Source organism: Westerdykella ornata, assembly GCF_010094085.1.
Source record: "Westerdykella ornata strain CBS 379.55 unplaced genomic scaffold EI97scaffold_18, whole genome shotgun sequence".
NCBI classification, from domain to species: domain Eukaryota; kingdom Fungi; phylum Ascomycota; class Dothideomycetes; order Pleosporales; family Sporormiaceae; genus Westerdykella; species Westerdykella ornata.
The window spans coordinates 173053-197383 of NW_022986868.1; the positions used below are offsets into that span (position 1 = coordinate 173053).

At 53.0% G+C, this 24331-nt stretch overlaps 10 protein-coding genes across 10 annotated transcripts; 5 read left to right on the plus strand and 5 right to left on the minus strand.

The window, feature by feature from the left end:
• Window positions 1-106: 106 nt before the first annotated feature.
• Window positions 107-1489, plus strand: EI97DRAFT_468563 (phosphoglycerate mutase-like protein; the record flags this gene model as incomplete). The annotated part of the gene is made up of 2 exons (XM_033801662.1): window positions 107-498; window positions 559-1489. The coding sequence occupies exons 1-2, from the start codon at window positions 218-220 to the stop codon at window positions 1487-1489; spliced, it is 1212 nt and encodes a 403-aa protein (XP_033652208.1). The 5' UTR covers window positions 107-217.
• A 285-nt stretch (window positions 1490-1774) lies between these two features.
• Window positions 1775-3188, minus strand: EI97DRAFT_96219 (uncharacterized protein). Its single transcript, XM_033803239.1, has one exon. It carries the CDS (start codon window positions 3062-3064, stop codon window positions 2060-2062), a length of 1005 nt encoding a protein of 334 aa, XP_033652209.1. The 5' UTR covers window positions 3065-3188; the 3' UTR covers window positions 1775-2059.
• Window positions 3189-3934: 746 nt separating this feature from the next.
• Window positions 3935-5138, minus strand: EI97DRAFT_434908 (60S ribosomal protein L17). Its single transcript, XM_033798740.1, has 4 exons — window positions 5118-5138; window positions 4799-5012; window positions 4493-4680; window positions 3935-4445 (listed from the first exon to the last, which is right to left on the minus strand). The coding sequence occupies exons 1-4, from the start codon at window positions 5118-5120 to the stop codon at window positions 4296-4298; spliced, it is 555 nt and encodes a 184-aa protein (XP_033652210.1). The 5' UTR covers window positions 5121-5138; the 3' UTR covers window positions 3935-4295.
• A 141-nt stretch (window positions 5139-5279) lies between these two features.
• Window positions 5280-6749, plus strand: EI97DRAFT_495169 (Fibrillarin). Its single transcript, XM_033802416.1, has 4 exons — window positions 5280-5562; window positions 5617-5818; window positions 5868-6163; window positions 6212-6749. The coding sequence occupies exons 1-4, from the start codon at window positions 5363-5365 to the stop codon at window positions 6444-6446; spliced, it is 933 nt and encodes a 310-aa protein (XP_033652211.1). The 5' UTR covers window positions 5280-5362; the 3' UTR covers window positions 6447-6749.
• Window positions 6601-8043, minus strand: EI97DRAFT_434911 (uncharacterized protein). Its single transcript, XM_033798741.1, has one exon. The coding sequence runs from the start codon at window positions 7718-7720 to the stop codon at window positions 6719-6721; it is 1002 nt and encodes a 333-aa protein (XP_033652212.1). The 5' UTR covers window positions 7721-8043; the 3' UTR covers window positions 6601-6718.
• Window positions 8044-9035: 992 nt separating this feature from the next.
• Window positions 9036-10796, plus strand: EI97DRAFT_459954 (MFS general substrate transporter; the record flags this gene model as incomplete). The annotated part of the gene is made up of 5 exons (XM_033801061.1): window positions 9036-9335; window positions 9384-9426; window positions 9478-9570; window positions 9647-10237; window positions 10291-10796. The coding sequence occupies 5 exons, from the start codon at window positions 9036-9038 to the stop codon at window positions 10794-10796; spliced, it is 1533 nt and encodes a 510-aa protein (XP_033652213.1).
• Window positions 10797-12498: 1702 nt separating this feature from the next.
• Window positions 12499-13333, plus strand: EI97DRAFT_96557 (uncharacterized protein). The gene is made up of 2 exons (XM_033803242.1): window positions 12499-13020; window positions 13069-13333. Exons 1-2 carry the CDS (start codon window positions 12745-12747, stop codon window positions 13198-13200), a joined length of 408 nt encoding a protein of 135 aa, XP_033652214.1. The 5' UTR covers window positions 12499-12744; the 3' UTR covers window positions 13201-13333.
• EI97DRAFT_96518 (uncharacterized protein) lies at window positions 13301-13795 on the minus strand. The gene has a single exon (XM_033803241.1). The coding sequence runs from the start codon at window positions 13746-13748 to the stop codon at window positions 13467-13469; it is 282 nt and encodes a 93-aa protein (XP_033652215.1). The 5' UTR covers window positions 13749-13795; the 3' UTR covers window positions 13301-13466.
• Window positions 13796-18242: 4447 nt separating this feature from the next.
• EI97DRAFT_443861 (uncharacterized protein) lies at window positions 18243-19036 on the minus strand (the record flags this gene model as incomplete). Its single annotated transcript, XM_033799860.1, has 3 exons — window positions 18243-18387; window positions 18467-18614; window positions 18778-19036. 3 exons carry the CDS (start codon window positions 19034-19036, stop codon window positions 18243-18245), a joined length of 552 nt encoding a protein of 183 aa, XP_033652216.1.
• A 2515-nt stretch (window positions 19037-21551) lies between these two features.
• On the plus strand, window positions 21552-23620 carry EI97DRAFT_96729 (uncharacterized protein). Its single transcript, XM_033803243.1, has one exon. It carries the CDS (start codon window positions 21723-21725, stop codon window positions 23451-23453), a length of 1731 nt encoding a protein of 576 aa, XP_033652217.1. The 5' UTR covers window positions 21552-21722; the 3' UTR covers window positions 23454-23620.
• The last annotated feature ends 711 nt before the right edge of the window (window positions 23621-24331 follow it).

The window sequence follows — 24331 nt, forward strand, 5'->3', positions numbered from 1 at the left end:
TGTTCAAAGCCACTGCCGCAGTTTTCCGTCAATTACCTATCTTGTGGCATAGTCGCAATTGCAGTGACAGTTGCTTCACCCTTCTCTATGGAAGCCACGGGCCCATGTCTTGAACCAGATGAACTCCTCTTCACTTCAGATACTGGGAATGAGGCTACTCCAATCTCTGTCAATACCATTCCGCAAATCCGCTGCCTGACCATCTCCCTCATCAGCCATGCTCCACCGCATCTACCTCGTATGTCACGGCGAGACGGTAGACCAAACCGACGACGAGCAAGATGCATACTACCCCACGGAAAACCCTGCCGACGTACCGCTCTCGAAGACGGGCGTCGAACAGGCCAAACAGACAGCGGATAGACTCGCAATGGAGAACCTCCCCATCGACCTCGTGTATAGCAGTCCCAGCTACCAGTGTCTCGAGACACTACTTCCGATCGTGACAACTCCCGATGGCAGGCCGAAATTCACGGTACGAGTCGAACCTGGCCTACGGTAGGAGGATTTTTCGACCATTATCTGGAGTCATACCCGCCCTGCTAATACAACTGCTAGGGAATCGCAAGACATCGACGACGTCTTCCCCCTCTGCAGCGAAGTCTGCGCACTCAAACGCCCCACGGACATCTCCGACCTGATCGACCATTTCAACTACATCGACACCAAGTACCGCCCTCTCGTCACCCCTCCCCTGAAAGGCTGGCTACTCGAGCCTCCCCGCCGCCTCCTCCTCCGCGCACACTTCACCATGGACCACCTCATCCAGACGCTCGACGCCGCCCGCTCTCCACAAGTCATCCTCATCTGCACGCACGCCGAAGTCGTCCTGGCAATCGCCCGCGTCTTGACCTCGCGCAACCTCCCCTGCTGGACCGACTACACCCCCAACTACGAATCCTTCTTCGGCGAGCTCCGCCGCCGCATCAAACGCATCGCCATGACGGACCTCTGCCAACCAGACCACCACGTCTTCAACTGCAGCATCACTCGCCTCGACCGCGCCGCCTCCAGCGTCGACTCCTGGGCCTGGACCCTCAGCATGAACGGCGCACACTCGCACCTCCTCCACCAAACGGGCGAATTCCAATTCCGTCCCAGCCCCTGGCAAAACAGACACACCCCCCACCCCGTCCTGAGCGCCATGGCCTTCATCAACGAGTTCCCCTCCTCGATGCTCGCCATCCCGCTCGCCACCGCAACCAGCACGCTCAAAACGGCGCGTGAAACCGTCCATGCCATCCAGCGCCAGATGCGCGCCAACCCGTACCGGCTCCCGGCGTGGATCTACTGCGCGCTGTGGTTCTGGCTCGGGCTCGCCATCACGGCGCGGTTGGGCATGCTGTACTATTTCGCAGAGAGGTTGAGGCTGGCCAGGAACCTGGAGGATATCATCATCTTCCGGAATGCCTTCTTGGATGGGATTGCGAATGCGTGCGCTGTTCTGGTGCAGTTTAGCTTGTTCATGTTTCCGCCTTTGTTGGCGTAGGGGTCGACGGTGGGTGGGGCGGATGGCCACTTTTGCGGTTCGGTGTGCCGGTTCATGTAGTCTAGATAATAGGTCCCTGGATTCAATTCGCGTTGTCTTCGTATGTTCTTGGCTTATCCTGGGTTCTCAAGATAAACACCTCACAAGAAACATCAAGATGATTACTAGATATAACGTTATCATTTCGTGAAGTCTAGGGTATACACACCGCCTGATAATCCAACACAATGACGAAAGTCATGAAAGGCGCCTCCTTATTCCCACAAACCACGGAAAGCTAAACGCCGATGCTGAGTGAGTCGCTGAAAAAGAGATGATGTGCGGTGAATAAAAAAAGAAAAAGCCAAGTAAACGGGCGAAGAAGGCAAACGAAGTGAAGTCTTTCGAGGAGGAATGTGGGAATACGGCGGATAAAGAAACCAGCATGAAAACAAGAAGGGAAAAAAAAGGAGAGAGTCGGTGAAGTGGTGCGTTGCAAGCAGCAGCAGCAATACCACTCACTCTACCCACTGTGAAAAGAATAAGAAGCAGAATGTATGCAGAGAACAAGTGTGTGGGTTTCCCCGTCTCTTAAACACCTCCCATCTCGACCTCAGCACCGGTCGCTCCCCATGGCCTCAAGAAAGGCGCTTCGTCGAAATCACCTGTGTCCGTCTCACCCCCTTGCGGTACATTCTCAATGCCCATTTGCATATCCAAATCTCCCATCGCAGCATCGACCTGCATGCCACCTCCTTTCGCACCCTTTCTCGATTTGGGCTGCGCAAACGTCCGCAATGCACCTTGCGGCAGGGCATTGAACGACTGCTTTGGAGTCTCCGACAGGGGTGAAACGGGTACCTCGTCGTCTGCATCCTTGACGGGAACTGCGAAGAGGAAGTTTGAGTTCAGTCCCAATGGGTTGCTCTGCTGCTCGAGCTCCTCCTCTTCCTCTTGCCAAGATCGCTTGTGGAGATTCGCGGGGTTCGGTGGCAGTGATTCGGTGGACGAGGATTGCGAGGATGAAAAGGGTTCGTTGAAGGCTTCGGCGGGGAGGGGGAAGAGATTCACGGGTCTGTCGCCGGTTCCGTCGGGCGCACCATACAGATGCACGTTGGTGACGGGCTGTTCCGCATAGCCACCAACCTTGTGCAAGCCGCAGAAGGGAAGCAGTTCGCGCTGGCGTTGTAGAGAGGAGGGAACCGGTTCTCTCGGCGGTGCTGTAGCGGTATTGGTCTTCACTATGTTGCCCTTCGATAAGGTGGTCTGGATAGAAGGCAAGGCTGAGGGCATTGAACCGGCTGCCGTCTTGTGTGTCTTGTAGCCCTCAGGCACGCTCTTCCGGACGCGCATCCCGACGCTGAGCAAGTCTGCTTGAACGGTTCCTGGGAGGGTAGGGAAGCTGGTCTCTCGGGTGGTCGCTCCTCCTCGGTGTTGTTGAATACTTGTGCGAGCCCGGGTGTTCGGACCTGTACCCCGCTCTTCCCAAACGTCGTAGTCTTCGTCCCGCGACGAGAAGAAGCTCGTTATCGTGGGCTGGAATTGCCGTTTGTCGCGATGGTGGGCCGACTCGGACGAGCTGTGGGCGTGGCGCATATTGGAAGGGAAAAGAAGAAGAAGGAGAAAAAAGAAAAGAAGCAGGCGAAGCAAGCAGCGGCAGAGGGTGATTGACCGGGAGGACTGGTAGGATTGTGCTTGGTAGCCCCCCCAGCAGAGCTAAAAAGGGAATAATGCAGAGAGCCTCCTAATGCAGCTCGCCAGCAGGGTTCTTGGGCCCTTGTCCTTCGTGGCCGGCAATAACTATAATCTGATAAACGTTCACGTTGGCGGGTAGATGGGGGCCGTCAGCGCATGAAGCGACAAGGCGGATTTCTGGCCCAACGGTGTGTTAAAGCGGCTTGCCAATGGGTTCCAAGGTTGGTGAATGTGGGAAGTTGGAGAGAGAGGGGGTCGGAGGGAGGTTGGTTCTTTCTACTAAATATTAGTGCGTCGCGGGTCGCGGCTCGACGCGTCTGGCTCAGAGGGAAAGGACCAGCATTGATCGTGAAGGGGCAAGGTGAACAAAACGCAGCTTTGCGCAACGGGTGAGGCGTTTGGGGTTGATTAAGTGGGCGATCGTGTTCGGAACCACTATGTTTGAGGCGATCAATGACCATTTGTAGGCCCGGCTGGCTGCGACATTCCGTTCAGGTCTCGGAATGCCATCTACCTCGGTGTCCTCTCAGACAATCAGAAGAGCACGTGATTGGACAAACGAGCGTCACAGCGACGTTGCAAATCTGAGATGAAGTGCTCCCTACAGATATAAAGCTGTGTTGCGTCAACATGTTACAGAGACATATATGTCTGAGGAATCTCTGAACACATGCCACCAAGGAATAAACGTTGCACAATACGCAGCACGGTGCAGATGTATGCTCGGGATGGGGACACCACACTTTGAGCGGCACCAGTCTCAGACTTCGTGGGAAATGTCAGGGAAAGTCGTCATTGATGCTCACGAGCCATTAGCTTGGATATTGAACCAAAATACATGCGAAAGCATGGGTGCCGCCTCCAACGGGCAATTGTAGTTGGAACTCGGTGCGGGTCATGACATCCAAGCGCAGAGGGTCACTTGTCCGAACAGCCATGGAAGCAGGCCTTAACCTCATTGAATTTTTCGACCAGACACCGGGAAAATGAAGCCCTAAATCATGCCCCAGTATAAAAAGCCTCCCGATTCATTCGCTCGTCGACTCCACGCCGTCGCTGTTGCAGATCCTGAGCCAGCACCGGAGCCAGATCCACTCTTCCACGCTCAACCCATCCCCTTCTCTTTCCCCCTCTATGCAGCGGTGATGGCACGGCGAGCGCGGGCACCACGCTGCCTCGAGCTCAGGCGGACAGCCTCAACAGCCTGCTCCTTCTTGACAACCTCCTCACCCTCAGCGAGGATCAGCTCGATGTGGCACGGGTTCGACATGTAGGGGTTGATCTACCATGATTAGTTGGAGTCCATAGCTCGCTCAATGCCTGACATACACGGCCGTGAGCACGGTATGTGCGCCTCCGCTGCTTGGGGGCCTGGTTGACCTGGATGTGCTTGACGATCAAGTTGCTGGTGTCGAGGCCCTTGGTGTCGGCATTGGCCTCAGCGTTCTTGAGGAGACCGAGCAGGAATTCGGCGGACTTGACGGGCCAGCGAGCCTTGGAGACACCGAACTGCTTGCCTATTGCCATATTAGCCATGCCCTGCTGTGCATGTTCCAATTCGCGGCAGTCCCCATCGAATTCCAACTTCTCTTTCGCTCCGCCTTTATTCTCCCAAAAGTCCAGAGGTGCACTCACCCTGTGCACAACGGCCAGTGCTGCCAGCGTACCGCCTCATGGGAACGGCCTCCTTCTTCTCCAAGACGTTGCCGAGGTAGGCCAAAGCACGCTCCAGCTTCCATCCATTGATGGCTTGAGCGGTCTCGCGGGTGTTCTTGAATGAGACGCGAAGATAGCTGCCGCGAGCCCGGGCGGACTTTGCGTTGTCGATGTGGGTGGCTGCGTAGCGGACCTATCCTCTCGATCAGCACAAGCTCAGTCGGCGCACGCAGTTCCAGAGTTGCGCAGATATAACAGGCAATGCGAAATCGATCGAGTGCGGCAGGCGGCGACGTACCATCTTGTCGGTTGGGCGTGGGTGAATCGTGGTGTGAGTATTGTTGAAGTCGGGTTCGCAAAATTCCATGAGTGCGTGTTCCAGGCGCGCTAAGCCCAGATTGGCATGGCGCTAATCGAACAAAATTATTATTTCAGAGCTTCTCCAGCAGTGCGACGACTTCATCAATCCGATCCGCACGGCGACACAGGGCAACACCTCAACGGTTCTACCACCTTGATCGGATTCACGCATTTCAGAAAATAATGGCATTCACACCACGAGGAGGACGCGGCGGCGGACGCGGAGGTGGCCGAGGCGGTTTCAGCGATCGCGGTGGTCGTGGAGGAGGAAGAGGAGGAGGTCGCGGTGGAGCCCGCGGCGGCGCTCGTGGAGGTGCACGAGGTGGAAGGGGCGGAGGTCGTGGTGGAAGAGGAGGAGCGAGGGGTGGAGCGAAAGGTGGAGCGTAAGTACTTGGGAAGGACACGAGATGCGCAGGTTAAGGTCTAATGCGCAACAGTAAGGTCATCATCGAGCCCCATCGTCACCCGGGCGTCTTCGTCGCCCGTGGAGGCAAGGAGGATTTGCTTGTCACTAAGAATCTTACCCCCGGCGAGTCTGTCTATGGAGAGAAGCGCATCTCCGTCGCTGCTCCCGCGAACGCTGCCAATGGCGATGCCCCAGCCACCACAGTGGAATACCGCGTGTGGAATCCTTTCCGAGTACGCCTCCTGATGCCGTTCTGGAATTATTACGACTAACGTTTCGCAGAGCAAGTTGGCCGCTGGTATCTTGGGTGGTGTCGAGTCCATCTACATGAAGCCCGGATCAAAGGTTCTCTACCTGGGTGCTGCATCTGGTACCTCCGTATCGCACGTTGCGGATATCGTTGGCCCTGAAGGGACCGTGTTCGCCGTCGAATTCTCGCACCGCTCCGGCCGTGATCTGATCAACATGGCCACGCACAGGACGAACGTAATCCCCATTGTTGAGGACGCTCGTCATCCCCTGAAGTACCGCATGCTTGTGAGCATGGTTGACTGCATCTTCGCCGACGTTGCCCAACCGTACGTGTAAACGCCCTCCATGCATTGTGGCATGCTGACAAGTTGTAGTGACCAAGCCCGTATTGTCGGCCTCAACGCACATCTATTCTTGAAGGTCGGTGGCGGTGTCATCGTCTCCATCAAGGCCAACTGTATCGATTCCACTGCCGCTCCCGCGGCCGTGTTCGCGGCCGAGGTCGAGAAGCTCAGGAAAGAGAGGATAAAGCCCAAGGAGCAGCTGACTCTGGAGCCCTTCGAGAGAGACCACGCCATGGTGTGTGGTATCTACCAGAGGGCTGGCTAGAGTGTTGTGCATTAGCTTTCTGTTTCTGTGCTTATAGGGTCGGTTGGGCTTCCGGGATATGTTGGTCAACTGGCGTTGGGAGTTAATGATGTAGGACTGCAATGGGAAAGACATGAGCATCGCATCCAGGACTCCTGATGCGCGAAGTCTTGGATCTCTGTTTTGCTATACCGATCGACTTTTCGAAGTTGACAGTAAGAATGTAAAATGGTTCGAAATGCTCATGTCCGCTACGCTGCTAATGAAGTAGGACAAATACGCGTCGCTACGTCTTAAGAACCAGACATAATCACTGATATTCCCAAACACAACACCATCAAGCACATATTCAGAGCTAACGCCCTCGCACCGCCTTCCCCCTTCTGCCCTTCTGTAAACCCATTCCCCTCCCCACCCAAGTACAACGCCCCCAACCGCGTCAAGCCGCCATCGCCATCGAACAGGGCCACGGCATCCCCCGTCCACTCATTCGCGTCATCCGTCCTAAATCCCCCAAACCACGCATACCTCTCCACAGACTCCGACTCATCCAAATACCTCAACGACGCATTCATCATCTCAACCGTAGCCTCCACATCCGCCTGCGGCAACGCCAACTCCGTCACCCAGATCCTCAACCTCCCTTCCTCAACCTCCCTATCCCCATTATAAAACTCCTCCAACGCCCGCAGCCACGACACCAGTCCGTCGAACGCACCGTACCAGTGTGCGGCAATGAAATCAGTCGGGCATCCATGCTCCGCATCAATCTCGTAGCAGCTCTCGTTGAATCGACGTAGCCAGTCCAACCCTCTAGGGGACCCTGTCGTCGACGGATGCGAGATGAGCCATTTGCGGGCGCGGCCGGAGCGGTAGGGCACAATGTGCTCTATATAAGCCCTCGCCGCATCCTCGGGCTCGATGGATGATCCGCCGCTGTCAGTCGTGCCGTCCGGTTCGTTGAAGGACAGGAGGTGTTTGGAAGACTCTGGGAGGGAATTGATTTGGCGGCGGGTTTGGGGGTCTTGGGCGCCGTCGAGGCCGTGGATGAGGGGAACGAACTCGAGAGATGATGGGGAGAGGAGATTGGTGTTTGGGTAGGGGGACCAGTTGTAGTACCAGGAGAGGGGGGAGGAGGGGGATTGGAGGAGGTTGTTGTCAGGTCGGTGGGGGTTGCCGGCGTAGGCTATGCCGCGTTTTGTGGTGTTTTGGGCATGTGCAGAAGGATGTAGGAGGAGGAGTGGGAGAAGGAGTTTGATGGGTGATAGGAGGTGTTGGTTTCTTCTTGATGGCATTGGAATGTTTGTGATACATCAGCGTTCCTGCGAGGCTATCTCTTGATTTTGTGATTTAAAATCACACAAAGGGTTGCATGCAATAATGATAACGGAATACAGAACCGGGGTATCTCATTCAGAAGAATCACAGTGGGTTGCCATGGAGTTGGAGGTGGAGTGGCACTGCACCCTGCTCCTGGGCGTGCGTCACACACTGTGTGAATCAAGACGGCAGCAGGATTCGAGAGCAGGTCAGCAGGTACGAATGGGTGTGTCTCAACAGCGATACTGAACACACCGTTAATACCAACTGTTGAGGACATTTTGATGCATGATTCAAATGTTGGAGATGGACGAGATGGTGTTGAGCCGTTGATAACCTATTGTGGGGTAGCCTCTGCGCTAGCCATAACGGGATGGGTTTAACTGGGTGAAGAAGTTTGCTTCCCAACACCAGACTCTGAGGCGGTGAGCGGAAACGGAGCGGAATCTTTGCGGAGGTGGGTTACGCTTGTTCACCCATCTACAAGTTCTCCAGAGTAAGTGCACACATGATTGAAGTCTGTAAAGTCCGCCGTTGATATCTATATATATGCTTAGAAAAACCGCATTATTGAGCTTCCCGTTAAGCTTTTGGGCGTTTGTTAGAGATACATCAAGTCCCTAAGTAAACGGCTGGCATCGACGAGACATTCACCCAGCAACACTGCTTCGTCTGCCAGTGGTTCCACATATTTGCAACGTTCAACAAGATGTTCCAAAGTTTGGACTATCTGAAAAACCCCCTCTTGTCCAGCACAAGAACGGCTATCCCGTGCTACCCCGGATTCCCCACTCGGGGCGCCCGGCTGGGGTGAACTTTTGTTCCAAAACCGATGCCGGTTGCCGTTCCAACACTTCCCAGGGTTCCAACCGTCCAACACAAGCGGAGACGGGGTAGCGCACGCGGTACCTTGACATCATGCTAGCGAACCGTCGCTCCAGTGATCAACGGCCGAGGTTCCATCAACGGCACCTCCTCCTGTTGAGCAGATCGCTTCCCTGCCTCAACACGGTTCAACGTTGCCCACAAAGAGGGCCGCCAACCGGGGAACGAGGAGCCTGCACTGGGCCGGTCATGTAGGCCATCACATCTTAATTTTCACTAATCCACCCTTGCCCGGAGATGCGCTCCGAGCTCCACCCATATGTACAAGTATAAAGCTTCTGGCGAGGACCGACGGCGCCACCTATGCCTTCTCCCCTCTGCTTGTCGCCTCTACCTCTGTGAACGCCGGATCGCTGTTGCAGAGGAGCCGGAGTCGAGATACCAGAGTTGAAGTGCCAGCTCACCATGGCGGCTATTCCGGACAGCAAACTCCCTTCCGACCACGTCTCGGACGATGGCGTCGCAACCTCCTCCCCCGGCCATGCGGTGCCAAATTCCAAGCTTGAGGTCCCGGCCCTAGTGGCGGCCATGACACCAGAGTATCGCGCGGAAGCTGAGAAGAAAATGAGGAGAAAGATCGATCTCAGGTTAATGCCCATGGTCATTCTCATGTACATCATGAATTACCTCGATCGCAACAACATTGCGGCCGTGCGGCTCGCTGGTCTCCAAGATGAACTGGATCTGTCAAGCACTCAGTACCAGGTTGGTACCAAGATTGACTCGTCGGTTCCAATTGCTGACGGTGCTTAGACTGTGATCTCTATCCTCTTCGTTGGGTACATCCTTATGCAGAGTACGAAGCCGAACTCGTGACGAGTCCGAATTCTCACTAAAACGACTTCAGTTCCTTCGAACCTGTTCCTCAACAAGACCGGCCGCCCTGCAATCTACCTCCCGACGTGCATGATTATTTGGGGTGTTATTTCCGGCGCCACAGGTACGCAATCGCCAATATCGGCAACATGCAGCCCCTCCGGCGATGCATGCGGACTACCTTTTACTAACTCCCACAGCTGGATGTCAGGGTTTCGGTGGCCTTGTGGCTTGCCGTTTCTTCCTCGGTTTCATCGAAGCTGCGTACTTCCCCGGCTGTCTGTTCTACCTCTCGTCTTGGTACACGCGCAAGGAGCTCGGCCTCCGCACCGCGATTCTGTACTCTGGCTCTCTCGTCTCTGGCGCCTTTGGAGGCCTCATCACAGCTGGAATCACTGGCAACATGGACCACACCCGTGGCCTTCGCGCGTGGAGATGGGTGTTCATCATCGAGGGCGCCATCACGGTCGCCATCGCCTTCATTGCCTTCTTCATTCTTCCCAACTTCCCGCGCACCACCACCTGGCTTACCGAGGAGGAGCGCCAGCTCGCCGTCTATCGCCTGCAAGAGGACGTTGGCGAGGACGACTGGACCTCATCCGAGTCGCAGTCCTTCTTCCACGGCCTGAAGCTCGCCCTGCTCGACATCAAGACCTGGATCTTCGCCCTGATGCTCCTCGCCAACGTCAGCAGCGCCTCCGTCACGAATTTCTTCCCGACCGTCGTCAAGACCCTCGGATACGGTAACGTGGAAACTCTGCTTCTCACGGCCCCTCCATATGTCCTTGCTGGTAAGCACTTTAAACACGCTGCTAGAGGGTATATATTAACCGTGATCTGTCAGTCATCACCACCTTCTGCAACGCCTGGCACGCCGACCGCACCGGCGAGCGCTTCTTCCACATCACCCTCCCCCTCTGCGTCGGCGTCGCCGCCTTCATCCTCGGCGCCGCCACCCACTCCGTCGCGCCCCGCTACGTCGCCATGATGCTCATGGTTCCCGGCGTGTACACGGGGTACGTCGTGTGCCTGGCCTGGATCTCCAACTCGATCCCGCGCCCGCCCGCCAAACGCGCCGCCGCCCTCGCCTTCATCAACGCTATCTCCAACTGCAGCTCCATCTACGCTAGCTACATGTACCCGCAGCCAAAAGGGAAGACGCAGCCTGACCTGACGATTCCGCTCAGCGTGGACTGTGCGACGGCCGCGTTGGCGATCATTTGTGCGATGGTGATGAGGATTATTCTGACGAGGCTGAATAAGAGGCTGGATAGGGGGGAGCATGTCGAGGGGGCGATTAATGCGGTGCCGGGCGAGGCGCAGGAGCATGGGTTTAGGTTTTTGACGTGATGTTGAGAGAGGGAGAGACAAAGTTTCTCTGCGGAGGGCAGGTTCAGACAAGAGAGATTCAATTTGGCGATGTTTGCTAGAAGGTAGAGAGACGTGGTTTATATCCAACAATACCGTCGTTCAATGCTCCAACTGCTTCAGGGTTTGTGTTGCTCACTTCGTTCGAGTCTACTTCCGTTAGTGGAACTCACGAGGAGTGCGGTAACGATGACTCTCCTATACTGAAGAATGGTCTCTAGCGTTGCCTAATTCTTGGAAATATCCTCTCTATGTCGCTCAAAACCTCTTTATGTTCCTATAACGCGACTGGAAACATTTAACAATAGTACCCGCAAAGTTCGTAACCGGTAGCTGCTCGATATCAGGCAGGCCCTCCAATCGCTGTTTGGTTATTCCAGGGGATGGTCAGATAGCGCCGTATGGTGTTGTTCTCTGCATACTCAAGGAGTATTCCCATCACCGCATTCGCTCCTGCCGTGGTATTCTAATAATGGCGTTGGCCGTGGGATGTCTGACTGGTAGAGCCGTTCGTAAATTGCAGCCTCGCGCTCGCACCGTTCAAGCTCGTCGGGACTGCCATGGGAAATCTTGATGACGGTTCGAGTGTGAGGGATTAAGAGAGCGAGTTCCGGGTGTGCCGCCTCCTGTTATGTCGGAGGCGGATAGGCCGGGAGGGAGCTTGAGAGTCTTGCGGGTCATAAGGGATTGGGAGGCGACGGATGGCCTTAAGAGGCAAGTGCTTTGGGAGTTGCCTATTTGAATTACTGCGATGTTAGCAGTCGCATCAGTTATAAATTGGCGACTACTCTATATGTAGATCAGGGTGGAGAGAGTGTACGCGGAGTATACAACGGACTCAGAAGAGCGCTTGTAATGCCCTGGCATTCCTAATGAACGCGAGCACCTACGATCAAGTTTGGAGGAGTAGAAGAGTCTCAGAGGAGCATTCCAGAGTAAATGGTAAGAGACGAAGGATACCAGTTAGCACCGATACTGCAGGAGTCTATGGCAGCGTTGGCTGCAGACCCCCGCCCCGATTGGAAGTGTCGTGAGCAGTTAAACCCCAACACGAAACAATATCAGCATACAATAAATAAACCCAGATGTCATTGTCGCCCAGATCTTTGACAAGTAATAATCCGCACGCCTGTTCAGGTCGTAAAGCTAAAAAAATACAAAAAAAAATGGTTGCTTCTCTTTGATTGAGCTGCGCGGGATGAATTAGTTTTCCGTTCACTGCGCGAATCGAACACAGGGACTTACCGTGTCATCCTTAGTGCAGGGGCCATGCTAATCTTCTCTGTATTTTTGCAATTGACCAAATGCCTCGAAAGGCATGGATTTGATCCTTTTTTTAATTTATATAGTAGTTGATATTGAACTTAGGGTTCCCTATGCTTAGAGTGCCAGAGTGGAGATCACGAAAATCTTGCCCTTCTCCAGGCCAACCCTCTGCCTTTTCCTATTCGCCTTTAAGCTTAACCATATGCTTCCTCCTATATAAGTTGGAAAAATGCTCAAATCCTTGCCTTTCGAGGCATTTGGTCAATTGCACATATATTCCATTCGACGATGATTGACGAACAGTCAAGTTATCGACCAGCTTCGGCTCTTTCAATGTTTTGACATTCAATTAGTCATCATTGATTTACTGTGGTAACGTAATAATACAGGATCTAGGCAACAGCAGTTTTTGTGTGGGCCGGCCAATAAACTCAACTCCCCTCTTGTTCTCCTTTGTCTCCACGATCTTTCACATAATATTTTATCCTCGTAATGTCTCATTCGGGTGACCTTGACGCAGACTTTCGCGCGGACCAACAACGTTAGTGCAGACCGGGGAGGAGTGGGTTTTGGAGTCGGGAGATTGGGGTTTTTGACGACGAAGTGGGCGTGCTCGAAATAATAGGACGCCAATGGTGAGCGTGGGGATCTCCGCGAGCTGAGCATGATGCAGCGGAGAGAGTTTGGGATCTCAAGATTGGAGTTTTCAATGACGAAGTGGACGCCCGCGTTGCTGGCCTGGCTGTGCGTTTGCTTTAGGTGCAGCTTAAGAGATAGACAACGCGTCTGCGTACTCCGACGAAGGCGATTTAGAGGTCGTCATTGTCTTTTGGGGGGCCCACCGCCTTTCCAAATACCACACGCTCATGGACGTCGCAGCCACACTCAGCAGCCACACTCAAAAGAGCCACCAAACCGCAACAGCTTCTCCAGCTTCGGTGTACGCTCTCCCCCGATCCCACTCTGCCATTCCGTTGACTCTAACTAGGCTTATACTCCCCGTTTCCTTGGAGCCTCGATCGCCTTCTCGTTGAGATCGGGCCCCAGCACCCATTTGTTGCGCTCAAAACTAAGCTGGTTTATTGACTGCGAGTCACCGCTATTACATCACTCTCTTTAAGTCTATCCTTCCCGTCATCCCCACTCCCTCCGTCTGCCGCCCTCTCCCGCCGCCTTTCTCCCACAGTCCCTCGCCGTATCTCTCTCTCTCTCTCTTATCTTACGATCCGACCAATCCCTCTCTATCCACTCATAAATTCCTCATGAAAAGGCGTCGCAGCAACCTCCTCCATCGCTATCCCTCCTTCCCCACTTCAACTATATCACTTTCAAAATTCGCTCATATTCTCTTACGGAAGAAAACGCCACCTACCACGAGCAGCCCGATCATAACACGTCGAACACTCGGATATCATCCCTTGCCAATCGCCAGCGCTTACCAGTCGGCGTTTCCAATTCAACCCCCATACGGCTCTCCTGAAGACGGCCTCTGTACCTGTACGCGGTGAAGGCTACGAACCTGTTCCTGAGTTTACTCAGTGAACAGAGCCAACACAGAGACGCCACCGGTGTGGGAGGGACCGCTCCGGATGCAGTCTGTGCAGAAGCGGCGTCCATCCGTCCCACATTTGGTGAACCCAACGCGCCTAGAGACGCCAGCAAAAACATCGGTAAGCCATGCTCATTGTTTTAGTATACTGGATAGCCTAACAAGCTGCAGGTTCATTAATTCTCTCTCTTTTTCGTTTGTTGGTTCCAGAGCAGGTAGAAAAGGAGATGACCTATTCAGCGAATCCCACTATCTGCAATGAATCGACACCCCGACCAGCTTTCTGTGCCTCCATGCGCGCACTCTCTCAGCTCTCCCTCAAGAGAGTTCCCAAGCTCAACTCGACTTCACTCTTACTTGGGTGGCAAACTTTGACTGGACTGGACTAGCGCGTCCTGGCACCTTGTAAACACGCCTTCACCGCAGGAAGGAGGGAGCGCGCTTCCCTCTGATCTGGTAAAGTCACGCGTTATGAACGCCTCCTGCAGTGACATCCTGCACTTGGCGTCATCACCACCAGAACCCTCCGCATCACCACTTTAACACCACTCTCTCACGGCTGCCGGGCCTGAAACTCGTCATCTGTACCTGTACGCCGTGGCGGCTACGAACCTGTTTCTGGGGTTTTCCAGTAGAGACGTAAAGCCCTCTTTTCCTCCACTCGGGCCCGCGGGTGTGGGCTTCCCCCACTCCTACCATCGTGCGTTCCTATACTTCACCGTCTTTTTGGCCATCTTCCCAGCTCAATTACCATCTCGGAAGAGCTTACGTCGGCTCTTTGAATGTACGTTTCCAATGCCGCAGCTTCAGTACATCTATGAGCAGAGTCCACAAGCCCTCTACCTTCTGCGACTCCACCTCTACGATTCTATCCGCTCACGATGGCCTCGGGCACCGACGACCCTACATACATCAGCAAACTCCTATCCACAAGCCCTCTACCTTCTGCGACTCCACTTCTGCGATCCCTTTCCCAACCGTGTCCTGGACCAGCAGCACGAGAAAACACCTCTACGACTCCACCCGCTCACGATGGCCTCGGACACCGACGACCCTACATACATTAGCAAACTCCTAGTTAAGCTGACAGCCGGCGTGTGCAAACTCCTTCCAATGGAGGATCGGTTGCGCTCACCGATCTGTCCCACGAATCACTATTCAAAAATTCCATGAGAATCCCTAATGTTTCGTGAACTTGCGGCTTCTATCAGGCTAAATTCTCCTTTGTGTTCGTAAGGAGTCCGCCTTTCGACCTTCATCAGGGACAAAATCAACTCATGGAATGTCTCTATTCGAATGAGACATGGACACCGTCAGAATTCATGGACTGTCCCTTCCGAAAACCAACTGGCGATTGCGTATGTTCGGAGAATGGAGTAAACGCGGCTCCAGGGTTTATGAGCATACCACTCGAGTCCATCAAATGACCTTCTCGTGTCTACTGTCCTTCCGCCTGGTTAGCAGATTCTAGGCTGCGGTAACTACGAGACTGTTATTGACCGCATTGGCCTGGGGACTCTAGGACCTCGAAGCCTTAGTGACTGAGGATGGATTGCGCACCTTCCATGGCCTTTGCCAGATTCCTGAGTTTCGACGGGAGAGAAGGACGCTCACTTTCTCATATCTCCAACCACAACACCAGTCCGAAATCACGCTTGAGGCAATTCGTTGTGTATATTGCTGCAAGACCTTCAAGTGGGGGAATATAAACAAACCCAGGGCTAAATGTCTACCCAACTTTCTTATCAGAGTTCTTCTCGCCTTATACCCTCACTAATCTGGCCCATAGCTGTCGGAAAGGTCGCCTTCGCAAGAGACCAAGCCGTGCAAATTCCATGACCATTCAGACCCGACGAAGCAATCACACCACTGACAGCGCGTCCATACGGCAGCTACTACTCGCCGCTGAAGGATTGAGCTCGCGATCAACGTGTTGACATCCATGACATGGCCGCTGGAAAGCATGAGCCTTAAACGAAGGTGAATCGAGGCGTACGCAGTGCAACTTCTCATCGGCCATTGAACGCATCAAGCATTACGCGAATCCCTGGAGGAGCTGAGGCGCTATGTCCCTATATCTTGGTAAACATCAAGGTCTCTCTTATGATACCAAGGCCCCTCCTTTAAAGCCCGCGCCAGGAGCCTTAGCAGCTCCCTCTACAGCCATTTTAGCATCAACAGCCTCTTCAGCTTGGAAATCTGCGCCAAGAACTGCCTCGGAAGCCTCCGCAACTCCAGCGGCTTCTACGGATAGATGGCCCTCCCCCAGAGCTCTACGAGTATTACGACAATGACTTCTCAGATTTCTCCTCTGCTACGAAACCGCGACCGCGCGCATCCTCCGCGCTGTCACCGAGAAAGACCCGGCCTATCTGCCACCGCGATGCTGCCGCACCTCAATCCCCGAAGAGGTTATCGGGAAGCTACTGTCTGCAGAGGAGAAGTCCAAGTTTCGACTCGCAGAGCTCGTGAAGGATACGGTCAACAAAACCTACTGCAGTAGGCCATAGTGCGGCAAGTTTATCCCGCCAAACGACATCCACGTTGGGGAGGCCAAGTGCTATGCTTGCGGGGCGACCACCAGTCGCTGCAAGAATGCATATCACAATCCGACTGTCCCAAGGATGAAGCGTCACAAGCCACGTTAGAACTCGCAAGGTGGAACGTCAATCCCTCATGTGGAAAGCCAAGCTCAGGCACTCATCTTTCCCAGAATCGATCTGAACGCTGTACCTGCACAGAACGATATCGACAGACAAGATAACTCTGCTTGCCTGCTTACCTGCTTGCCTGCGGGGACTGCTACTGTACGCAATGTCTCCGCCGTGTGTCTCCTCGCTCGTCTACGATCCTACCTACGACCTTACATTCATCGACAGCTAGCCCTGAGGAAGCCGCTCGATCTGCATTTACGCTCAGCGACGTACAAGATCCGTCTTCAGCTATCCATTCGGGGACGAGACCCTGGACTGCGGCCTCACTGCCACTGCCTTCAACGAACGGGAATGCGCCAACGAACGGGTCTCCTCACCTATTATTCCTCCTATTTCAAAGCAACCCTCAGCCAAAACTGGAAGGAATGGAAAGAAAATGCCATCAAACTGCCCGACGACAATCTAGAAGCATTCAATACTTTCTTCTACTGGGTCTACACTGGCTGCCTTTACGAGCGACCCTCAACCAAAACCGGAAGGGAGGGAAAGAAAATGCCTTCAAACTGCCCGACGACAATCCAGAAGCATTTAAGATTTTCTTCCACTAGATCTACACTGGCTGCATTTACGGTGCGCGTGGTCCCAACGGAAAGATTCCGCTCGGGTATCAGCTCATTTGCGAGACTTACGTCTTCGGAGATGCCCGCATCATCCCAGAGCTCTGCAATGCTTGCATTGACCTACTGTGGCGCCAAAGAGCCTTTGCGAAAGATCGTCTTCGACTAATCCGGCGTCTTCGACGAATACGGCGCGTGGCCTTTCTACAGTGAGGATTCCATGTTGCGCCATAAGCCTTTGATATTGTACCTGTTTTCCAGCAATTCTTTACGCTTCGTTCCCGCCGCTCGGTGGACTCGTTTTCTATCCTGACTCTGGGGGCATGCTTTTCCAGCAATTCTTTCCGTTTCGCCTCCCGCCGCTCACCACCGAGCGCTGCCAACAACCAGAGTCCCACCACGAGAACGTCCTCCACCATGAATCCCTTCTCGACAACTTCGACTCCTTGTACACCTGCGACCCGGCCTACGAACCCAACCGCCAGCACACCTATCTGCTCAACGCCCAGCACCACCAGCCCTAGCCCTTGCCAGTCTTAGCTTTTCTCCTAATGTCTTAGCAGAATGGCTAGCACTAGGAGCAGCACCAGCAACAACACCAGGACCAGCGACGCGTCAACACCATTGCCGCTTCTGCTGCTCTCGACGGTCTCCCATCGACCTCCACCGCTGTCGCGCCCTTACACGTCGGGCCTCGCATTTCCCTCGATGCTCGGTGGACTCGTTTTCTATCCTGCCTCTGAGGGCCTGCTTTTCCAGCAATTCTTTCCGCTTCACCTCCCCCTGCTTGGTGGACTCGTTTTCTATCCTAACTCTAAGGGTCTAAGAAGGAGGTGGTCTTCTATAATAGCTAGCCTTTGTAGTCAAGTTTTCAGTTGCAAAAGGAGTAAGGAATGGTTAGAACTAGTCAGCAGAAATCTCGAGGTCGTACTAGTTGGGTAGAGTGTGCATATAACAAGCTAATTTATTACAAGCTACCTAGAGTTCTAGAATCGTGAGGTACATAATAGATATGCTCCTTAGATCGTTGTAGTAGATTTAGCTTGCGATACTGTAATATTCTTCTACTAAACGACGCAGCAGAAGGAGATCGACGGTAGTACTAATCACAGATTTCACCTATAGTGCGAGTTGATATTCAACCCATGCTTCGAAAGCCGCTAGGATGACATAATAATCACTGCCTCTTCCTAGTAGTTAGATTTTGAGTGGCAACAGGGATAGTTGGAACTGGTCAACTGGAATCTCCGGGTCGTACTGGCAACGTTCGTTTCAGGCGCCAATCGCCCATAATTAGTCGAAATCGAGGTCGCTTCCAAGACCGTGCGGGAAAAGCATGCTGTTAGCGGGTGGCAGAAGCTATTGGAAGAGTTGATGAGAATTGAAATATATAAAGAAGCGTTGCGATCTCCATAGGAACAGCTCCAAGGCCACCACCGTCCGCGAGGCGTTGCATAGAGGTGGCGAGTTGCTCCTCGTTAATAGACCTATGCGGAGTTTTAGTCGCGAGCAACTTATTGATAGTGAAGACAAAATATTCGACTTGTGCGTGGCTTTCTGACGGACAAAGATTTCCAGATTCTTGCAGGACCCCGACGCTTATCGTTGTCCGAAGAAGGTATCGCTCGAGGTCCGGATGGTGGAAGCACGATTTGATGAATCAAATATGACATTGCTTTGGACGACAATGGGTCCCCATCGCGCGTGCGGATCGCTAGGAAAGCGGTTGAGATGGTCGCCTATAATCTGTTGGAGGTCGTCGTCGCCTCCAAAACCGAGCTGGAAAAGCATGCGGTTAGCGGGGGGCGGAAGCAGTGGGAGGGTTGACGAGGATTGAAATATTGAAGCAACCCTTGTGAAATGAACGCTGAACTCACCCTTCTTGACGTAGATGAAACCTTTGAGAAAACCCCCGCCGGCGGACGTTTGAGAAACACAGGCTCTCACCATCCACGCGCCGTCATTGAGACCTTGAGAAGTCTCCTCCCCGGCCAGGCTTTTGAGAAGCCTCTTATTGTCCACACGCCGTTCATGCGTCGCGCTTTGTGAGGCGAAACTTGCAATCCTCGGTGGCGAGTCGGTGACGAGCCATTCGTGCTCAAAAGTTTTGACCCGTTTATATAGATCGTTAGCCATTGTCTTCTTCAGTATTATTTATAGGCTTGACGGTAGGGTCGATCCCTTGCGAGAGTGGGGAGGCGAGAGCGAGGAAGTTTTGGCTGAGGGTCGCGTTGAAATAGGACGAGTGATACGTGAGGAATCCCTTGTGGATATGGAATTGAACTTCGGCCTTTCTAACTGTTACGGAAACGATTAGTCTATAGCCGTTTCTACTTAGTTAGCATATTTATATAACTTCTTCTTCTTCTTAAGTGAACGTACGGTGAGAGCTGCGGTTTAACGTATGGACATTTAGGAATTGGAACCAGTAGTTCTATGGCTTAGTTCTTATCCTGTCTAGAGGGAGGATTTATATTCTTAGATTTTCCTGGCTAGCCGTCTAACTTATCTAGGGAGGCGTTTGTCGGGTAGAAAAACGGTTGCCGTAGGGTAGGGCGTCCTAGTTGCGGGGAAGGAGGAGGAAAGAAAGTTATTAACGGGTTGTTTAGTAGGAAGGCGAAGGTATTCCGTCGCCCTTCTAGCTTAAGAGCCGTGTTACGCAGTAAGATCTTTCTCTACTGAAAGGAACGGTTGACTTGATACGAGGATAATGTCAGGTGCGAGGTGTAGGAGGGAAGATACTTCTGGATAGGTTATATAGGAGATAAGCTGAGGAGGCATTGCGCGTGCGGGTCTTTAGGAGAGCGGAAGAGATGGTCGCCTATAGTTTACTGAGATCGAGGTCGTCGCCTCTGTAGAACTCCTCGTATGAGAGTGAGGAAGCGTTGCGCCTTTATGCTCGGGAGAGGATCTTGTGGTAGCCGTGGCTTTGAACGTCTTCGGGCAAACTCTTCGGGCCAACCTGCGCATGAACTTGAGGCCTTGGGATCGGGATTGTTGGTTGTTTGAGCAAGAGCTCTTGGGTCTGATGTTCGTGTGTAAGCGCTGGTGGTGCCACGGGTGCTTCTCTTACCTTTTAGGGTACACGGTCCAACGAGAAAGCAGGGTGGCGGCGTCGAAGGCAGCTGGGACAGAGACCGAGGGGGCATGCGGTGACAATGTCGTGGTACCGGTTTCGGTCGTTGTCGTAGAGGAGGCGGGCGTTTTCTGGGAACATGTTAGTTTAATGTGTATAGGTAGTATTTAATAGGAAATAGAGCAGGGGTAGATAGGTAGATGTAGCAGAAGTGAGAGGGCTACCTATGTATGTATTCGTGCCCGTATGATCAATTGCAATTATCACCTGATTCTCTAGTCCATGTTTGAGCTGGAGAATTGTGAGGATTCTCCTGCGGAAACTGTGCTGTAGAAGCAAACGTTGCCGAATGTCATCAGACAGAACCCTATGATCCACAGGCGTGTAGCTTCCAGGGTAACCACATCTGAATGGGACTTTAGCTTCGTTTCGGGACAAAAAACTTGTTCAGACTCACTGTGTTCCTGCGCGCCAGTACGTGCTTAAAACGGGGAGGCACTGGTTCTTCGAAGCAAGCACTTGAGAAACATCAGCGTGGGTGAATGGCTTGCGTCCGCGCGGGACCGCATGACTGGGATGGGCGATAGGGTAATTGTATAACTACTGCGGCTTTCTACGTTTAACTAAACACCCAGCTGCAATCCCTCTGTAGGTGGAATTCCTTACCTAGCACAAGTCAATTGGCTACAGCCTGATAATGCGGCAGGTAGAATTTCCTTTGAGAACCTACTACGCGTAGAGGCGCCCTACAAAGCTAATGGCAGGACCTTATATATTGCTGCACCAGCTAGCGGTTTAACTGGACGTGGAAAACAGCAGTACAGAGGAAGTGCAGGGGGGTGTTCAGTCCGACACCACCGATGTGAAAAGAAGCACTAGTCATCATCTGCTTGGCTCGGAACCTGTATATCTTGCGACGTCAGCTCCATTTCTCTTGCTCCTCCGTCGACCTCGCCTCCGCCCTCGCGACCAGAATCTCCGGCACCACCAAGCCCAGCCGGCGTTTTTCATTTCTTCTGAATAATTCTCCATCAAAATTTTCATACTCTATATGTGTTTTCGATTGATACGAGCAATCGGGGTCGGCGCCATCTCCGCATAGCGCGATCCTGAAACCACTGCCTACCCAAGGCCCGATCTTAGACGGCCTGGTTATCGATCTCCTCAATCTCTCCACACTTTTCCACACATACTCTCATTCTCTCGCGTTACCATCGATTCGGACGGCCAAAATCCGACGCCAACTCGACATAACATCGACTTCTGCAATCAACTTCCCGTACGGCACCACTTACATGGTTATCTCCGTTTCCGACGGCTTCAACATCCTTCATCCACGCACCTTCTAGCAACACCTCACATACATCTGAATACGGATAACGACACCAACGACGAACCTTCATTCCGTCATTCCACACCGGGAACCGTGATCACGTGCTGCTCTGCGCGATCTCCGATCTCCGCTCCTGAGTCTTAGCGTTTCGGCCACACTCGCGTCAACAAAAGGCTCTCTCACTTGCTCTCTCACTTGCTCTCTCACTTGCTCTCCACCACCCTCTTTCCTTTCCTCTCTCCATCACGAAGTTACGACTCTCCTTCAGTTTCTACGTAGTACACTTACGTTCTCTGCACTCCGAGCTACCCTTTTCTCTCTTCTGGTCTATCGGCTTCTACTTTCCCTCTCTCATCAGCTCCTCTGGTCTTTCGGCTTCTACATTTCCTCTCTCATCAACGTTCCATTTCGTCATGGATTTTCACCAAGGTAAGAAGGCGGAGCGCCTTGCTCACATCCAGCCGCATGTGGTTGACGGCCATACCGGTGTCTTTCCAAAATTGCAGCCGGACGTGGCCGAAGCTCCTCATGATATGGAATCTGCGCTCTCCAAGCTTCTCGCTTCCATGAAGAATGGGAACGATATTCTTCAAGAGATCGCGGATGCTTCTGGTAGTGGCAAGGGCCGAAGGAAGACGGAGACCGGTCCCGCTACATCCTCGGGCGTCTCCGATTTCCACTGTCCGTGCTTCGTCAGTTACGTCGTTTATGATTATGAAGCCAAAGTTGGCGGCACCGACAATGTTCAAGTGCAGCCATTGAGCACCATCGCGCTCTGGCATATCATTGACATCCCATCCTACTTCACCGACGACGAGTGGTGCAATCTCCCAAAGCCCGTCGCGCTCTACTCTGGTCATCAGTCACTCATCGACAATGATTTGCGCTATCGACTCCGCGACTCACATGATGTGATGCCGGATACTGAACTCGAGACAGTCCTCAGGGTGATCGGAGAATGGCCTCCACCACCAGTTGATGATCCCAAATACTTCAATGAATTCGCGCGTAACGGTTTGAGCAAGTTCCGCAAGCTCTCCCGTAACGAAGCAACCGAAGATCTTCGAAAGACTGCTGCCCTTCACCATATGGAGAAGATCAACCGTGGTCTCATTATCGAACCGGCCAGTGATGCGATTGTGCGCGAGACCTTCCGCGCCATACGTCAATTCCCGCACTTGCTTGGTAAGCTGAATGACACCATTGATCAGCCAACAGTGAAGGTTCTGCGCGATGTCTTGCGATATTCCAAACACTGGCACATCACCATCGCTCGCCTGATGCGCCATCTCACTCAGCCTGTTTCGGTATTCAGCATGGGTACCATAAAAAAGGACAAGTTGGCTGCGATGAGTGAAGACGCGGCTGAATTCTTCGTCCCAGAGCTTCCCACCATGAGGGACACGGACAAGCAATGCAAGGAAGCCCGAGACGAGCTGAAGGCCAATATGAAGGAGTCGAAAGCGGAGGGTGATGGTAGGTATATCGAGTCCGGCATCCATGCTGTTCTCGACCTCCCCAGCAAGCAGGAGGAAGGCACTACCGTGATGATGAACATTCATATCGATCCGAATGTCCGTTCATACATCGATGCAGCCATTCCTGCAGAGATTCAGCCCAAGCATGTGTCTGGTATCTTCATCCCCGCTTCAATTTGTCGCAAGAACCGTCGCAAAGACAATCCGGGCGATGACAACGAGTTTTTGGCCGATCTTGATCTAATCGATGTCACCGACGGCCGTCTTGACAAGCACGTCGCCAAGGTGTTTCCGCATTTACCGGAGACATTCCTTGAGGAATACCGTACTAAAAACCCCTGCCACAGCTACCTGCTCGCCTGCATCGACTACAACACTCGAGTTCATAGTAGCAATGTCCTCACAGAGCGAGAAAGGATGCCGCGTGACTATGACATGCTCCTTGCGGCCATCCGACATTCCCCTCGGGTTTTCGTTCTCTTCGGTGCCTCGGATGCCGATCCATTGCTCGCCAACTTGATGGCTCGGTACGACTTCGAATCCTGGCTTGAATGGATGCATGTGCGTGAGATATGCCGTCTGCTCAAAGGTAGGGACATGGAATCGGACATGGAATCGGACATGGAATCGGACATGGAATCGGACATGGAATCGGACATGGAATAGACGAACTCGTCGCAATCCCCGGAACCAAGGTCTTGATCGAAACGGAAATGGATAGGCAAGGGGGTAGGCAATAGGTGGTTAGAGAAAGCAACGTAGCTGCAGGGTAATGATAACTAGGTCTATAGTTGCATATCCAGTGGGCTCAATACTATCAACTCTTTATGCTCTCTCCTTGTGTATCCATTCGGTGTGACGTGGTATAGTTATCTGGGCTAGGCAAGGTTGCAGATGTCAAGTCTACAAGAGCCTCTGGCTTTGCTTCTAGTTTGCCTGCTCGTTGGCATTAGCATGCCTAAGATACGGGCCTTGGGGCGATAAATGCTCTGTTCCATGTGGAGCGAGGTGGTTGTGTGGATTTCGGCCTGCCTATCTAGTTGACTGGAAAAGGGCTCGGCCGCACACCTCATCGCTACTGTTTGTTTAGATGGTTACGTTTTAGCCGACCGTTATACCTCTAGATAGCCACCGTTGTTGAGTCGAGCGCGCTTCTAATTAAAAGGTCACATGCAGTTCTTCACAATCGAGTGCGCAGTGTGTACCGGCTAAGTCGAACAAGCGACCTAGCGAGAATTCAACGTTCTCCCACCGCAGCAGCACCTAACAAAAGCTTTACGACCACGACATTCCGCAACTTCTAACAATACCCATTACATCATCTCTCCTTGTGTCCCACATATACTGCCGAATTTGTTATTACACACTGGTGACACTGTATTTGCAACAAAGTTCTCAAGGTCAAGCCAATCCAAGCCTTCATTCCGTCTAGAGTCTCCACATGCCTACTACTGCGGTTTCTCACAGCCGACTGAAGATCCCCATGTACTACTACTCCGAGTTAGATCACCGAATTCAACCATTCCAATTGATCACGTTCTAAT

Bases quoted from the DNA above. Each gene is read 5' to 3' on its own strand.
- EI97DRAFT_96219 (XM_033803239.1), bottom strand. From the start codon at position 3,064: ATGCGCCACGCCCACAGCTCGTCCGAGTCGGCCCACCATCGCGACAAA.
- EI97DRAFT_434908 (XM_033798740.1), bottom strand. The intron at 4,681-4,798 runs GTGAGTGCACCT...ATATGGCAATAG, and splicing joins CACTGGCCGTTGTGCACAGG to GCAAGCAGTTCGGTGTCTCC. The intron at 4,446-4,492 runs GTATGTCAGGCA...TAATCATGGTAG, and splicing joins CATACCGTGCTCACGGCCGT to ATCAACCCCTACATGTCGAA.
- EI97DRAFT_495169 (XM_033802416.1), top strand. From the start codon at position 5,363: ATGGCATTCACACCACGAGGAGGACGCGGCGGCGGACGCGGAGGTGGC. The intron at 5,819-5,867 runs GTACGCCTCCTG...AACGTTTCGCAG, and splicing joins GCGTGTGGAATCCTTTCCGA to AGCAAGTTGGCCGCTGGTAT. The intron at 6,164-6,211 runs GTACGTGTAAAC...GACAAGTTGTAG, and splicing joins TTCGCCGACGTTGCCCAACC to TGACCAAGCCCGTATTGTCG.
- EI97DRAFT_434911 (XM_033798741.1), bottom strand. From the start codon at position 7,720: ATGCCATCAAGAAGAAACCAACACCTCCTATCACCCATCAAACTCCTT.
- EI97DRAFT_96557 (XM_033803242.1), top strand. From the start codon at position 12,745: ATGATGCAGCGGAGAGAGTTTGGGATCTCAAGATTGGAGTTTTCAATG. The intron at 13,021-13,068 runs GTACGCTCTCCC...GACTCTAACTAG, and splicing joins ACAGCTTCTCCAGCTTCGGT to GCTTATACTCCCCGTTTCCT.
- EI97DRAFT_96518 (XM_033803241.1), bottom strand. From the start codon at position 13,748: ATGTTTTTGCTGGCGTCTCTAGGCGCGTTGGGTTCACCAAATGTGGGA.
- EI97DRAFT_96729 (XM_033803243.1), top strand. From the start codon at position 21,723: ATGGATTTTCACCAAGGTAAGAAGGCGGAGCGCCTTGCTCACATCCAG.